This window comes from Euwallacea similis, chromosome 12 (genome assembly GCF_039881205.1).
Source record: "Euwallacea similis isolate ESF13 chromosome 12, ESF131.1, whole genome shotgun sequence".
Lineage (NCBI taxonomy): Eukaryota > Metazoa > Arthropoda > Insecta > Coleoptera > Curculionidae > Euwallacea > Euwallacea similis.
This window is the reverse complement of record NC_089620.1, coordinates 3,630,541-3,647,462: the sequence shown is the minus strand read 5'-3', so window position 1 is coordinate 3,647,462 and position 16,922 is coordinate 3,630,541. Positions and strand designations below refer to the sequence as shown.

At 35.0% G+C, this 16,922-nt stretch overlaps 2 protein-coding genes across 2 annotated transcripts; both read left to right on the top strand.

Annotated features, from left to right (window-relative positions):
• The first annotated feature begins 3,462 nt into the window (after positions 1–3,462).
• Positions 3,463–5,312, top strand: LOC136412367 (rhomboid-related protein 2-like). The gene is made up of 7 exons (XM_066395424.1): positions 3,463–3,599; positions 3,651–3,862; positions 3,916–4,202; positions 4,254–4,377; positions 4,426–4,639; positions 4,689–4,827; positions 4,879–5,312. The coding sequence occupies exons 1-7, from the start codon at positions 3,546–3,548 to the stop codon at positions 5,043–5,045; spliced, it is 1,197 nt and encodes a 398-aa protein (XP_066251521.1). The 5' UTR covers positions 3,463–3,545; the 3' UTR covers positions 5,046–5,312.
• A 1,715-nt stretch (positions 5,313–7,027) lies between these two features.
• LOC136412644 (rhomboid-related protein 2-like) lies at positions 7,028–9,366 on the top strand. Its single transcript, XM_066395783.1, has 7 exons — positions 7,028–7,217; positions 7,265–7,473; positions 7,587–7,726; positions 8,479–8,602; positions 8,659–8,872; positions 8,928–9,069; positions 9,153–9,366. Exons 1-7 carry the CDS (start codon positions 7,140–7,142, stop codon positions 9,278–9,280), a joined length of 1,035 nt encoding a protein of 344 aa, XP_066251880.1. The 5' UTR covers positions 7,028–7,139; the 3' UTR covers positions 9,281–9,366.
• The last annotated feature ends 7,556 nt before the right edge of the window (positions 9,367–16,922 follow it).

The following is a 16,922-nucleotide window of genomic DNA, read 5'->3' as shown; positions in this document are numbered from 1 at the left end:
CCTCTAGACACCATTTAACGCCGATTGTAAGGAAAAAGAGATCTGGTATCCCAGATCCCCACTTTTCTCCCTAAATATGGATACCTCCTCCTGCAGAAAAGTATCCTGTTCAGTCTCGAATCCTGAAAACTCCGATGTCAAATTCCCAACTACGAAGGTGAAGATTTACAGATGATTGTATCATCGGATTTTCTGATGATCTTGAACTTCTGTTATCTCAAAGACCAACCCGATCTCTGACATCCTTCTCTAATATCTAACCCTGCCACTTGAGCGTTTCGAATTAATGCTGAATAATATTCCTGTGCAATGCACACTTTTATCTCTAATATTTACGTTTCCAATTTTACTGCTTCATTGTTTATTGACCTCCCACACGCGAGCCCAAATTTATCATTTTTACATCTCAGTCCCCATATCGGGATGTTTGAAGAATTTCTCAGCATTTATGACGCCAATTTCAGCATTCTGCGACCAAAAGTTTTTCCTAAGTATTATGTTTATTGTTCCAGGGAGACGGTATGCTTGGATTAACAAGTACCATAAAATTACGTCATCTATGGGCGTGTGTAGAGCCCATTCCTATCACTCTCTCTCAACGGTGATTTTGGCAACAAGTATTTCCGATTTGAATGGGCAAATATTGACCCCATATGGAGATTCTAATGGGTGAAAGTAGATACACATTATTGTTTGGCAAAAAAATCCGTTTACGTCATCTTTTATTTCAGCGTTGTTAATCCTTTGTTATTCATCAATGGACACGGTACAATAAAAAAGACGGTAAGTGAACCATTTCTAATCAGTTTTAATGATGGATGTTATATGATGAAGGTGGAACCACCAGGATGTGTTGCAAATAGTGCAAATCAACACCACCGTTGATTTTTAAAAATATTTGTATCAGGCTTAAATATGTACAGGCATTGCAGTACAGGTACTACTAAAGCTGAGGTCGCGTGCATTTATGCATCGATATCAAACAACCTAGTTGTTTTTGAAGCCCAAGAGGAGTTGTCTGATGTCGATACCGTGGCTTATTTTTAGCAACGGAGCGAATTTTGGAGGCCACACCAGATTAAACCAGTAGTCGATGATTCGATTTCCTAAAAGGATATCGCTCGAAACGATTGGGCAATCGCATTCTAACATTTAGCGATAATGTAGGAATGTTGGTGGCAAAGTTGAACGATTTTTTTAGTCATTTATTTTTAGCCGTCCAACAAAGTAATGGACCTGGAATTTGCGTCCTCGGACTAACCGTGGTTGAGTTGTTGCGCATACATTTTTAAGGGCGCTCGCGAGATTATTCTCCATGAATTCTCCGAAGGGTTTGTTTCGACAAACTTAATTATACATTTTTATTTTCTTAATATAGTCTGACGTCTAGACTGTCCATACTATTAGACAGTGAATCCAATATAATGACGTGAAAGGTTGTAAAAGAAAATGAGGATCTCGTAAACAATGAGGAGTGAGGGATTTATTCGATTAAGGACAAGCTTTGCAATGTGGAACAGAATGCTGCTTCTAAATGTGTACACATCTGACTATTTCTGAAAAAAACAATATTTTAATTGAAATTAAAAACTATTAGAAATGAGCATATTAAACCTTTATCATTGGAGTCAGTTAAAAAAGAACTATCGAATGAACCAATAATATACAAAATGTCCTATTTAAAAGATATAATTCGGCTCAATAAGTCTGATTATATTCTTTTTATACGATAAAACTTCGATCGCTAAAATTTATGCAAAAAATGTGTCTTAATAGAAAATCAAAATTTTCAACAGTCAAAGATTTATAGCCACATAAAAAAATACACATTTTCTAAAATCATCCTGTAGCTTCAAAACCGGGTTTTCGTCATTAAACATTTCTCAAACGTCAAACCCATAACATACGTGCCACTTCTTTGATATCTAGTCGGAAAATAGTGTGTCCTCTCAAATCAACCCAATTCTGAACATCCTGTATGAAGATATCAGAGTCGATGTAAAGTATAAATTAGTTTATCTAAACATTTCAAAAGTTTCGAAAATATTTTCTTTTTAAATACCTAATTTTTACATTTTTTAATAAAATACATGACATTAAGCGTCTCCCTGCCTGGTATCTTATCAATACTATTACAAGTTCAAAAACCTTTTTGCCGTGCTTACATGACGTCTCGTGTTCGGCTTCGCATCGCGCGCACCCGGGAAATGCTGTTTTCCGGACTTCTAACAAAATATGCAGGGTGTTAAAAAAAGGGTGTAAAATATTTAGAAGTATTAATATAAACCTAAATTAACAAAAAATCGTGGTAAACATGAGTCTGCAAAGTAACGGTTTCAGAGATATGGAAGTTTATTATTTTTGAAACATTTATTTATTTGCAATAATGTATTATTTATTTATTATGTACAAATAAACAAAAGTTATTTATTTTTTACCTAATTTTCTTATTTTGCAAAAACTTATAATTCCTTATCACAGTATAAATATTAAGTATTTGAGTTTTGTCAGTGTACAAGTTTTCGTTTGCTATGGCTGTTTAACCGACATGCATTCTTGCATTTAGACCAAAGATAACAAATGTGGTTCCAGCATGATGGTGCTTCAGCTCATTTTTCGATTGTCGTTTATACTAATCTTTTCCACGCAAATGGGTAGGAAGAGGAGCACCTGTATTATATCTTACAAGATCGGCCGATTTAAACCCTCTAGATTTATTTTTTGGGGATATTTAAAAACGTTAGTCTGGCAGTCTCGACGAACTCGCGGAAAAGGTAAATAGCCTCGAAGAATTACAGCTACGAATTAACAAAAAATACCAACAAATCTGAGCTAATAGGAAGGTTTTAGAAAGAGTTGGAATATCCTTTAGGCAAAGATGTCGTACCTGTTTGGAAATGGAAAGAAAGCACTTTGAACATTTTATGTAACATTATTTTTTGTTTCTGCTAGAAGTTTCTTTTGTTTGTATGTACATAATAAACAAGTAACAAATAAGTGCAAAATAAATGTTTTGAAAAAAAATAACCTTCCATATCTCCGAAACCGTAACTTTGCGGACCCATGTTTACTAAGATTTTTTTGCTTATTCAGGTCTACACTATTACCTCTTTAAATATTTTACACTCTTTTTTTAATACCCTGTATATACTATTTTCATAACCTTGGTACCCTGGTACATATACATATATCTGGGGTGGACATAAGACTTAAACCAATTTGCTTATTAATAAAAATATTCCCATCATAAAATTAACCAAAATCGATATGAGAATAAAAAGAATATGACAACAGATCGATTATTTCATGATAGAAGAATATCGAAAATTTAGCAATATTTATTTTTAGATATTACAACTACACATAGCTCAAACAAATATGTAAATTTTATTAGAAAGTAAACCTTATCTTATCAGAGACAGGGGTATCTTATCATCCAACTCGCATATCTTCTCTCAGATTCGGTACAATCTCTTTATGAGCACTTTATTGGTTAAAGTAACTCAAATTGAATAACTAGAACAGTTCAATTTTTCAAAACAATCATGTCTACCATTGACGAGAAAAAGCTTAACCGGTACCAAAAAATCTTTGCCGAGGTATACAACCATATTAAGCTTTAACATGTAATTCTATAGTTTCCTTTTCAGTGCGATACGGACCAGGATAATTTAATAAGCATCACAGAGCTGAAAGCTTTCTTGAGAACTAAAAGTAATTTGAAAGACTTACCTAAAGACCAGATTATATACATATTTAAAACAGCCAGCAAAGATGGAACAAAGAAGCTCCATTTTGACGAGTTTGTCGAATTTCTGGAACACCCAGACTTGAAGTTTCTGTTGGGGCGCTATGTTACAAAGTATATTTAGCGTGGTCACGAAGATATGTACAGTCAGGTTTAATCCTTTTTAGATACGTAAATTTCTTGGTTCCAAAACGGGAGCCTGAGTCTCCTGTAATACCTCTGGTAGTACCGAATCGCCAAAGCTTTCGCATGACGTATGCAACTGAAAGAGTATATCGCCGAATGTCCGTACCAGATCAGATTCGCACGAGTATCTCTTTGGAATCTATTCATGCTAATTTGCTAGTTTCAGAAGAAGAGGAAGATGTGACTTATATAGAACAGTTTACCTGCTGCCCACCTCCTATTTGCATGATTTTGATAAGTTTACTAGAACTAGTGTTCTTCGTAACAGGTACTTCTTCGCAGTGCGGAATATGCGATGCTGACTAAATATTGTGCTTAGATGAAATAGTTCACAAGGATTCCACCCTCGATGGGACAGGGGTGACGGCAATCATATTCATATATGATCCTCAAAAGCGATACCAGGCTTGGAGGTATCTCACATATATGTTTGTCCATATTGGGTAAGATTCAGAAAACTTCATCAAGGAAAATTCTAACCTTTACTACAGAAATCTTCATATAGTTGTCAATCTGATAGTCCAACTCATGCTAGGAATACCCCTGGAGATGGTTCATGGATGGTGGAGGGTGAATTTTCTATACTTCGCTGGAGTAATCGCTGGGTCCCTAGTTACCTCTGTTACTGATCCATGGGTAAGGTTGGCAGGAGCGAGCGGAGGAGTTTACTGCCTCCTCACTGCCCATATAGCTACCATCATCATGGTAAATTTGTTTAACATAATAAAGCTGGGTTATAATCATATAATCTTAGAACTGGAAGGAGATGAAGTATCCCCTCATCCAATTTTCCATTCTTAGCGTTATCGGAGTCTGCGATTTAGGCTCTGCCCTATATGACCGCTATTTCTTGAATATTAATAAACAGGTGGGATGTATAGCACATTTGGGAGGTAGGTATCACTCTTTGGTTCTGGATTTGGGCATAGTCTTTCTTGATTTAGGTGCAGTGGCTGGATTATTGGTAGGCATATACATTCTAAAGAATTTGAAAGTGAAAAACTTCGAAAGGTACCTGTGGTGGATGGCTGTGGTGGCGTTTGTGGTTTTTATATTGATCTGCATTTTATTGAATATTTTGTTGCCTCAACGGTATCCGGTTAGAATTTAGTTGTGCTTAGGGATAAGACGAAGCTCTTGAATTTGCTTTAGTATTGGAAATGTAAAATAGTTTTCTGACAATTTTAGACGTAAGAAGTTATAACATAAATTGATTTTTTATTATCATACATTATCTCATATAATCACGTAACCATCTTTTAGGAGTGTTTTAGGTCAGTTTTTCTAATTTTATCCAGGAAATGGAATATTGTTCATACGTGTGTACGTACTTCAATTTTGAACATAAAAAAGTAAACATTTGTCAGCGTTTCCTGTAAAATTCCAATAGCATTATGTACGTATTATTGTGTAAGATAAATATCTTTCCAAAAACAGAAATGGGAGTTTTACTACTTTTTCCAAAGGCTCCTAAACTAAAAATTTCTTCAATCAAATCAATTAAGAATTTAGTACGGGCGTTACACGGAAGTTAAAAGAAAAGTTGGTCAGTCTAAGTGCCTACCTGGAGAATTTAACCTCAGCCAAGAATAAACCGTAAATTCCGAATATATTCTTCTGAAGGATAATCCTGGCTAGTACCCTTCAAATCTATCCCTAGCTCGGTTCTGACTAAGGTTCCTACAATTGGTCCTCTTTTTGAATAATTTCTTCTTGTGGTGGGTTGATGTAATTTCAGCAAACAGCCTTAAGAAATTAATTTTCGAAAGGTACAATTCGGGACTTATTATAATATGTTTCTTTCCTTCTCCACAGGAGGCACAAATTTGCCTTTACACTCCATTGGCATCTTTTCTACGATGCGAATAAACTATTGGGCCCTTCAACCTGCAAAAACTGGCGAATTAAAACTATAGATACGTTAAAAATTCTATAGCTTAGGTATTGTTAAAAAAAAATTATTGTACCGGGAGGCAAAAATGTGGATCTCGAAAATGGTAAGAGGTGCAAGCTTGGCTACTTGGGGGTAAATTCGTATTTGCAAGTAACTTTCCAGAAAATGTTATGAGACAAGTTCATATTTTGCAAAGGACATCTGATAATACTATAAAAATGTTTAATTGCTAAAAGTACCTTACTTACGTATTGTTTTTCATCTGTAATATATTACTTTCCAGCTCCTTTCACACGACTTTGATAGTCTTTGCAGGACTGTACCGAGGGGAATAACAGGGCCGTATCGAGAGGGACTCGAATGTTTCCAGATGCAAAATTTCTTCTTTATCCACTTCGTAATTTTCCAGGATTCCATGATTCTCCTAAAAAGGTGGATGCACCAATGAACTGTTCATGTTATGTCCAACTTTAGAGATTAGTTTAGTTTAGCTGTTATTTGGCAAGCACCAATATCAGGCTCTTACTGGAGAGTATCTCGAAAGTTCACATTTCGAGATGACGAATTTCCTCTTTTTCCGTATTAATAACTTCTTTGCTAATCTATAAAAGTGGATATGTCAATGAAATACATATTTACTTGTGTAAAATTAGAGATTAGATCAGTTTTGTTATCTGGCAAACAGTGCTAGTTGCCTGAGACTTTAAGAAAAGAAATATCCAGGCTCTAAAAGTAGGTACCCATCCGGAAATAGCTAATTTTATAAGGCAGAATTCGAATAGGCATTTTTACGTGCAATTTGACCGAAGTCTATTATTGCTTTTAAGATACAGACTTTACTGGCGAATTTGTGAAACTTTGTAAATGTAATTAAAGACAGAGTCTTATCTTAATTTTAATTTTAATTTTTTAGTGATATATATAATAAAGGTTGATAATTAAAAAAAAAACTTAAGGAAATGTTTGCATGTCATACGCATGCCTGGGATCACTTTATCTATTGGTCAGATATTAGTAATTAATAATTAATAAATCAACGACCTACGTTTACAGTTAGTACTGATCACTCAATTCGAATGGGGGGCATTATAGTTATTGTTGTATGACGTCATTATGACGTCAAATTCACCGAGCATAATATAATAAAAGTTATTACGTACTATTTTAGCACCCAGTCAATCAATGCAGGTATCGCACGTAGTAATCAATATTAATATATGATAAAACCAAATAGTATCGATCTAATACGTTTCAAACTATTTCTAAGCAGTTTTGACAACATCTAAATAATTTGGTGTTTCTGTGGATTTTATGCTTGAAGAAATGAATACATCCCTCATCAATGAAGAAGAAGATCGTGAAAGTCATTACAGATGGATATTTGATCAGGTAAGTCTAAAAAAATACATTCATGCATTCTATATGATAATTTTCAGCTCGACACAGATAGGGATGGTTTAATACATCTAAAGCAGTTAAGAGCTTTCGATGAATCTCAGAGACATTTACTTCCAAAAAATCGAATTGATGACGTGATTCACGCTCTAGATGATAATAAGGACGTAACCTTTAATTTTGATCAGTTTTTTAAGTTAGTGGATTATTTTAACAATCGAGAAAATCAATCATTGAGTAGTGTCTTGAGGTAAGCAAATGGTAGTAACTCTCTTTGATCCATTATACAAAAGAAATTTCAATATCAACCATATTTTTTGACCATTAACGCGTTGCTTATGCCCTTTATTGTTTATACGATAGATACATAGGGACCTTAATCTCTAGAACCTCAACGAACCTCAATACCTCAACAAACCCAGCTGATGAACCTAATAGGTCAATATTTCTGTGCATAGTAATGATAGGGTTAAGTGTTTGCCAGATTGCATTCTTTTTAGCAGGTAAATATTTGGCAATATACAGGGTGTAACATATCATCATGGAAATATTTTAAAGGGTGATAGTATTCTGCAAAATAATAAAAAAATGCTAATAGATTCATAAAAAATGTACCATTTTTCATATAGTATTGGAGTTTCCATTTTTTTTTCATATTTTGTATTTTTCTCCCGTATGCCTTGAGTTAAATTTTTGAAATTTCGTATTCCTATTTTCTTTAAGACGAAGGGAAGGACGAAAGGTTAAAATCGTGGGTAGCCATGTACATATAAGGTATTATGTTCTTTTGAGGTATTGTATACTTTGCATCTTTTTTTGGACATTCCGTGTGAATTCTAATATGAAATTTAAATTCCTTCTTCAATTCTTTAGCTTTTTGGTCTCTTGCAGTATTTTCATATCTTTCACCGTTTTCGTAGAATTACAAAAATATCTAATGATGCAAATCAAAAATGTAAAGGAAGTAAGGAAAAAATAATCATCTGGCTGTTATCAACTATCTAAAACAATTCATAAAATTTCTTAAAATAAAAATTAATCTCAACAAAGACAAAATTTAAAAAACTGTTGAGAATGTCCATGCAAAATATAAGAACAAATTTGAAACTTTGTACATCGATAATGGTGCATTTTTGACCATGGGTCTATTAGCATTTTTTAATTATTTTGCAGAGTACTGTCGCCCTCTGAAATATCTCCATAATGATATATTACGCTCTGTATAATAAGCGTAACATTCAAATTTAATATTTAGATCGAGTGCCTTACACAAATTGGAATATCATTGAAAATGGATCCATTTCAATGTTATTCATATTCGAGCACACCAAGAGGTACCAAATCTGGAGGTTTTTCACTTACATGCTGATTCATGTTGGGTAATTTTCAGACTGAAATTACAAATTGCTAACTATAGACTCATTGTTTCTCATAGTTATATGGATCTTTTTGTAAATCTATGCGTGCAACTCTTACTTGGAACATATCTGCAAAAAGTGCATGGCTGGTGTAAAACTAGCATTTTGTACTTTGCAGGGGTGCTCTCAGGATCCATGTTAAGTTCCTCAACTGATATTTGGACCAGACTTGCTGGTGTCAGTGGGGGCGTTTATGCTCTTCTCACTGCCCATTTAATCAACATTTTTATGGTAATGCTAATTTCATTTGGGCACAGTAAAATAATATTTAAATTTGTGATTTCAGGAAAGGAGGGTACATATTACTAGAGAGTATGTCAAAACTTTGATTATTGGGTCCCTCATTGGTTGCGAACTTGGTATTTCCATTTACACGAGGCACTTTTTAAGTGTTGATGTAAGATATAGCTATATGGCCCGAATAGGAGGTAAATAGGAAAGGTGCTGGGGAAATACATTTAATCAATTTATGTCTTAAAACATTTAATTGTACTGTATACATTTATTTCAGGGATAGCAACGGGGGCCACCCTCGGAATGCTTCTCTTCAAAAAGGAAAAACCCAGCAATACCGTTCTCTGGATATGTATAATCAGCCATTTGTTTTTAACCATGGCAGCTGTCTACATCAACGTGTGACCCCTCAATTAGATATGCCTTATTCCAATTATCCAATTAAACTCTATTCTTAGAAATTGTATAAGCCTGAATTGATATTATGATGAAAACAGTTATTTGAACCATAAGTAAATATTGGGTTATATGATCATCGTCAGTTCTTTGTGCCAATGTTACCGATGAATTAGTAAGGTGTCTTCAGTTGTGTACTATATTTATGGTGTGTTTCTTGGTGTGTGTTTAACTATTATCTTTATTATTATTATATTCTTAAACTCCTCTATTAATTTATAAGAAATTGCTTTTTAGTTCATTGAAAAAAAACCCATTTGAATCGAGACATTTCTCTGGGTATCACCAGATGTTCATCCAATGTCTTCAGTTTATTATGACAGTATCAACACATTTGTCGTTCTTGTATAGTGCAAAGATGAAAAGTCCTGGAGGCCATGAAAAAATTCAGAACACATCAGGTTTCTTGGAAATATTGATGGCAGTTGTTAGTTCAGATTACTGAGAATTCTTTCCGTTTTCTTCTTGCTTTATATTCAAGACTTCCACAAACTGAGAGTTTGTTTCAGTTTACTTCAGTTTTACATCATCCTGTTGTTTTTCCTTTTAAAACATCATTATTCATTTCTCCATGATTTCCCTCTTCTGCACTCTCTGGAACATCTCGTAAAAGAGTGTGAAAATTCAGACGAACAAAACCTCTCTGTCTATTCTCAAATTATCATGTATATTTCTTTGGGTTTTCTAGTCATCTATTCCATTAGTTCTTCATTTTCCTCATTTTCGTTCATCCTCTTCCTTCTTCAAAGCCTTTGCAACTCATTTGAGTGTGCCATCTCAGTTTCCTACACTTTTCATTATAACAAACTAATATCTATTATCCAATTTTCCAGGATTTTCCACTGCCACATTCCACACACACAACCTGATTAATGAAGATTCCAAGTAGTACTGGGGTGAGTATAGAATCTTGCGGTACTCCAAGATCTACGTCAAGTCCTTGTGAGTGAACAAATCGTACTGACCCCTTGCCTGTACATGTCATCTTATTTTTAGGAAAAATAGGCAAAATCAACTCAAGACAACACACCTGATCTCATGCAACCCCAATCTGTGCTATCGTGACCAACACAGTCGAAAGCTCTGTTTAAGTCACTAGATTCCAGATTTTCCATAATTTGATACAAAAAATTGAATGAAGCAGACATGGATGATATTTCTGGGATCAAGTAGTATTTGTGAGCCCACAATATGATGTTCTTGTTCAAATACTGCAGGAGCTCGCTAAGACATACTCAAAATTCTTTGAAAAACATGAACTCAGTGCAATATAGGGCGAGAGTTCTGAGATAACAAATCTATGATTTCAGCATCGCAGAAAAGGAACATTTTATGGAATCCTGTTATGACCTGATTTTGATTAGTGGGTTCCTCATTGATTGAAACACCAGTATCTACCTAAACTTATGATTGTTGATTTCTTAGGAGATCTTGGCACAAAGAAGACATGTGGATGGAGAGTAAATTCGCTTTACTTCATTTAAATGGCAAATAGGATAATATGGACACAGTCGTAAACATGGAAAGAATGGTGTTTTTACACCTCCCTCCTCTCATTCATAGTCTTCAACAACCCAGTATGTCCTATCAATGTTGCCTGTGTGCAATTAAAAATTTCTTAACGAAAGCATTTCTCTTCCTTTTTCAAAATTCTTATAGAGAGAGATCATTTATGCGGTTATATTGATAAATACGGCATAACCATAAGGTCACAAAGACATTTACTATTTTAAAACTACTATTCATTAAAATGCAATAAATAAATAATGAATCAACTTATTAAGAATATTTAAAATATTTAAAGATTAAAGTGAATTTATACAACTGAATTAAAATTTAACAACCACACAAATACAAAACAACATTTTATGAAATCTCCACGTCTGCAACAACTGCATTTTCAGGAATATTTTGAGAAAGTTTTTCTTTTTTTAATAAAGTCACAACAAGATTTTCCTTATTTATCACTCTTTCTGAAGAAGAAATAACTGCTAATCCTTCTTTTTGAAGAACATCACTAAAACCCGGACTATAAAGTTCCTTATCATTTGAATTTTTCCTTCTTCTCACTGGAAATGCCTCTAACTCCACAGGAATATCTGATCTGTCAGAGTGAGAAATCTCCTTAAAATTCAAGCTACTTTCATTGCGTCTCAAGCTAGTGCTATTATTAATGCTAGGTACCAAATGGGACGGCATAGGACTACTGATAACATCTTTACTCTTTGTAGAACTCATAACATGCTTACTAGACAAGCTCTCCCTCACTTTTACCACACTGCCATCTTTGACTAATCTGAGCTTGTTCACAATAGAGGGCTGGTCATTGTGATTTTGCAACAAAGTTCTTGTTCTGGTGCCCGGTTTGATGCGCCTCCTTTTAACATGTTTTATATGAGTCAAAGTCATATTTGATTCTTTGTCCAATTTATTATTATCATCTTGTTTTCTGATCGGAGCTACACTGATCTGTTGAGGCTGTTGCGAGTCAATTTTTGCGACTGCTGTAGATAACTCAGAACTTGAAACTAAGGTCTGATTTCTGATTTGCGAAATCACCAAATTGGTTGGGTTTGAAGTGGTATCTCTTTGAGATTTTTCTTCAATATTTGGTAATTTAGAAACTCTCCTAAAGATATGAGTTTTTCTCACATTCGGTACCTTGCGGCTGAATAATGGAGTAGTTGGCTTTAGAAAAACTGAGGCTGATTGGTCAAGTGTTAAAAATTCTTTTTCAACCAAGGTGGAGGGCTCTCTAAATGTTACACGGGTTGCAACACTGGGCAACCCGTAACTGAAGGTTTTGGTAGTGTTTTTGAGAGTTAATGCAGCCAAATTGCTACTTCTCCCAGTTTCAATGTGCCCTTGTTCTAAATCAGACTTCATCACAATTTCTTTTTTTTCAGGTTCAGTATGTGATGAAATTGTTGGAGCTTCCTGCTCCAAATGAAAACTGTGATATTTTATGATGTTGGGCAGTGGCACTCTCAAAAAGGCATTCACTTCGGGTTCCATGGTTAATATCTTCAAGGTAGTTATTTCATGCTCCAGTTTTGAAATATTTTTAGACTCCCCAGGAACAAACTGAGATGTATACCAAATGTTCTGTTGTAGGGCTTTTGATAATTTAGAAAAGGGAGCCTTGTGAGTTGAAGATGGTTGTTCGATGGTGCTGGACCATAAATTAGAGGCTGTAGAAGGCAAAGTTCTGTGTGATGATGAGGATTCTGATAGATTTTTCGACACTACAGGTCTAAGAGTAGAAGTTGAATTAACGAATTGAGTAGGATCTTTAAACAGTTGTGGCAATAAAATATCCCTTGCGGATCGCTCCGGGTCTTTTTGATTATCAATAGGCATATGAGGAAGGGAAGTCAGGGAAGGTTTAGTTGAATCGTAAATGATTTCAGGAGGTTTTGTCGATGATTCAGTACTGCTTGGTTTGATAGGCTGGAACTCAGATCTATTCAAGAGTTTGTTAATATTTCTAGGCGAATGAGTAGGTTCAGAAATAGATTTAAATGGCCGAATAAGGTTGGCCTTAGGAACATGTAATCTTGAAAATTCGAAATGGCTTCGGTTGGCTTTAATATTTGAGGCAAACACTTTTGGAACATCAGAATGGATATTTTGGTTTTTTCGAAATTTCATACTATTATGGAACTGTGAAGATGATACAGATGCTGACAATCCTTCTGGAACAGTACCAGCCGTTGATTTGGAGTCACTTATTTGGGAAACATCCAGCGGAACCAGTGGGACATTAGAAGGTTCCACTACAAACTGATGATGCCGAGATACTTTGGGTATAGACAGAGATTGCTGAAGAGTATCAAATTTAGAGGCATTTATCTTTGTAGCATCAGAAGATATTTTTAGTACTTTTGAAATTTCCACAACATGCTGGAAATTCCATTTTGGTCTGTATGGAATCTCTGAAGAAAAATTGTCATGAGACCTAGGAAGACTTAACCCTGAGGAATACTTGGATGGGAGTACTGGACTACTGAACTGCATGGCACTTTTAACTTTTGATAACAGTGGTATTGTTGAATTAGAAACTTCTGTTTCTATAGTAATTTCAGATGATTTAGGGGGACTGTGCGTACTTTTAGAAATATTGGTTGAAAACTTTAAGGAACTGGGCTGAATAGACTGAGCATCTATTGAAGATATAACATTGGACACTCCAGCCATGCTTAAAATAGCAGGCTTTGACCGAAAAAGACTCAATTTATCAGTCTTCGGAAGAATTAAGCTTAAAAATCCTGAATAATCCTTGTGGACTTCAGATGGTTTCAACAGACTTCTCGATGGTGTAGATGTATTCTTATAAGAGTACTGAAGTTGAGAGTAAAAACTAGGAAGACGTAAACTTGAAAAATCCTTTAAGACGTTTAACTCTGAACCATTCGAAGAAATCTTTTGACTTCCAGCTGGTTCCTGAACGCTCTGGATATTCCAGGTGGGTTTATTAGTTGTAGTTTTTTGACCGAACTCTGCCTGAGATTTAAGAAGGCTTAAATCAGGAAAATCCTTTAGAGAATTTAGACGTTGTGTATTTGGCAAATTTTCTGAAGAATCATTGGGCTTCGCTAGAACTAATTCTGAACCTTTAGAATTGTTCTTATGGGTCTTTGAAGGTTCCAAACTGAATTGAAAATAATGGCTAATATAGGGTTTAGGAAGACTAGAATCTGGAAAATCCTTTGTATAATTTAAAATGTTCTGAGTCGACTGCAAATCAGGATGAGAATTTGTTTTCCAGAAAGATTGATCTTTTGCTTTAGTGATGGTCGACAATGAAAAATTTGAATGAGTTCCAGAGGATCCTAAAACATATTGGTAACCCCATGAAGATATTGGTATCTTATTCCAGGGCAATTTCGAAGTCTTATCCAAGGAAAATGGGACAAATCTTGAAAAATTTACTTCTGTATTGAGTTTGGAAGATACCAATCCAAAAGCATTTGAATTCTTTAGTTTTACTTGTTCAAGTTTGACAGGAGTATCTTGTACATGGTGTGAATTTTCTGAGTGAAACTTGGAGGTTCTTTTTGGAAAGGGAACTTTCAATGCGCTCAGAGCATCTACTAAAGTAGATGTTGGCAAAGTAAAAGCCATAGATGAAGAAGGAATTATACATTTGGCATAAGGAGGGATGGGTCCTGCATAGCTGAAAGATGGTTTGAAAAATTGTGAAATTGCAAATTTGGGTAGTTGAAGCTTCTTAAATGGAAATTCCTCTTTTACCCTCTCTATATTCCCTCTATTTCCAGATTTCTCAACTTGCGGCAAAGCTGCTGACTTGTTAGTAATTCTTTTTCCCCAAGTTTCTTTGGCGTGATCAGAAGCTCTAAAGAATTTCTGTTGGAATAATTGATACTGACGTTTCAAGTCAAAAACAGCTTCAAATTTCGGGTTCCAAATTAGCGATCTCCTGTAACGGTTCTTATTTGCTTCTTTGATTTGTTTTGGGGCTTGAACTTTTGGTAAGGTATTTGAACTGCTTGGAACACTCTCCTGGACTGTTGGTCTTGAAACGGGTTTCCTAGAAGTTACTATAGGCCCTTCATATAGGATCTTCAAAGGACTTATAGTGGTAGTCTCGGGCATCCACCACCGCACAAAGCTTTTAACATTAGTTTCATATACAGGAATCACATAATTGCTGAATATATGTTTTCTTTCCAATAAGGGCTGAGTGAAGTCCTTATTTTTCTCTCTTCTTTCAATTTCTTTTTCAATACGTTCTTGCTTCAAAATGTGTAGATCCCTCATATGCGAAGCATCAGAAAACTTCTCCTGGGACTTTGCAAATGGTCCTTTCCCAATAACAAACCTCTCAAATATTGGTTTATTAATAAACATGGACCTCTTGTGACGTTTGGCTGGTGCCGGTCTCAGACCCGAAATCTTCAGAGTCAAATTATCGGTTTTTGGCTCTGTCTGCAATGGTTCTCTCTTGGAAGTAATCTTCAGTGCTTCTTCAGTGGTTAAGTTAATGTTCATTACTTCATTTGGATGCTGGAACAGAACGACGACATCTGGCCTTCTAGGAACAAAGAAAGATGTTCAGAGAAAAAATTCTCTTAATGTTTGAAAGTTAATAATCATATGAGAGGTTGAGAAATTGTGGAAAGCAATAGGGATATCATTTAGGGGCTGTGGAAATGAGATATATCTACGAATGCTGAGTATATATGCTAGTATTACTATGGAAACTGGGATAATTTAAGGAGGTTTAGATGTGGTTCAGTACTCAACAGAATTTTCAAAAAATATATTACGAAGAGAGTCTTGTCTTGTGAAGGCATAAAAATCAGACCTTTTGTAACTCTTCAAACTGGAACATCTCTAACTAGAAAATAATTTATTCCCACTCTTCTTTTTAGTATCATTTCTGATTATCTTAAGTTGTGGACCAATTGTCTGCCAAATATCTGACAAAATGCTTTTCCAAAACTCCAAGACCTTAAACTGAAAAACAGAATCTTAAAAATTCCGAAATGTTCTTGAAAACGCCTATATCTCGGGAATCTCTGGAGCAATTGCCTTAAAAAGTGACCCAATATCGACGCAATCTATAGACCTACGAGAAGAAATAGAGAACCAAAATACTTTCTTGTTTTCTTTCAAGATCCTCAACTATCAGAGGCGTATCAATACTAACATAATACGCTGATTACTTTCCAAACTTCGACTTGAGCAACATCTTCAACTCCATTCCAATCATTTCAATCTTGCCATATTTCCTTCCTAAATCACCTCACGTATCTTAACAAGAATCTCCTACTTTCCCACTACTTCGACAGGTTAAATTGACTAGAAATTCTATATTCACAAGGTTTTTGGAGCTTGAGATCATAGACACACTCCAGATCTTAGAGCGAGACTAGCAGGTAGGTGACGCGATTTTATAGAGATCATAAAATTCTCTTCTCTTCTGGCCAGGTTTGGTAGCAGGTGCATTTGGTCATGGAATGGTGGTGGTCGTGGCTAGTAAAGATTGATTGGAAAAATATTATGTAGTAGACTAATTTGAGCTTTCCAAAGTTATATTGAGGCCCTTGGATGCAATCTATGGAAACAATCTTGGATAGCCGATTTAAGCGTTTCTGGTGGGGTTCTATAATTGAGACAAATTTGAAAATGCTCCAAGATTTGTGGGGATAAAGCTTAAACTGAAGGGCAGTACTACTGATGAAAGAGGTGATGCTGGGAGAAATAGGAGAGTATATAGTATATCAGTATGTATATAGTATGTAATGTAGTATCATCTATATATCAGACGAAAATTTATATACTTGGAAATATAATGGTCCTTTAAAGCTTTCTGCATGGAATCATCCAAGTCGTGGGAAGCCAATGCATTTACATTTACGTCTCCTTGCCTAGTACTGGTACGATTAAGGGATGAATTATAGATTGCCTGGCATTCCTCCAGGAGATATAGAACGAGGATCCCAATTAGGGCCTAAAATAATAATTTATAGGTATTATTTAGTATTACCTATTATAAACTGCTGAACGCAACAAACGACTCTAACATAAAATATTTTACATCAACTTCGTTAAAACCTAACAAACT

Excerpts from the sequence above, each read along its gene's own strand:
- LOC136412367 (XM_066395424.1), top strand. The coding sequence starts at position 3,546 with ATGTCTACCATTGACGAGAAAAAGCTTAACCGGTACCAAAAAATCTTT. Across the intron at positions 3,600-3,650 it reads ACCAAAAAATCTTTGCCGAG|TGCGATACGGACCAGGATAA; the intron begins GTATACAACCAT and ends TTTCCTTTTCAG. Across the intron at positions 4,828-4,878 it reads ATGTATAGCACATTTGGGAG|GTGCAGTGGCTGGATTATTG; the intron begins GTAGGTATCACT and ends TTCTTGATTTAG.
- LOC136412644 (XM_066395783.1), top strand. The coding sequence starts at position 7,140 with ATGCTTGAAGAAATGAATACATCCCTCATCAATGAAGAAGAAGATCGT. Across the intron at positions 8,603-8,658 it reads TACATGCTGATTCATGTTGG|TTATATGGATCTTTTTGTAA; the intron begins GTAATTTTCAGA and ends TGTTTCTCATAG. Across the intron at positions 9,070-9,152 it reads CTATATGGCCCGAATAGGAG|GGATAGCAACGGGGGCCACC; the intron begins GTAAATAGGAAA and ends CATTTATTTCAG.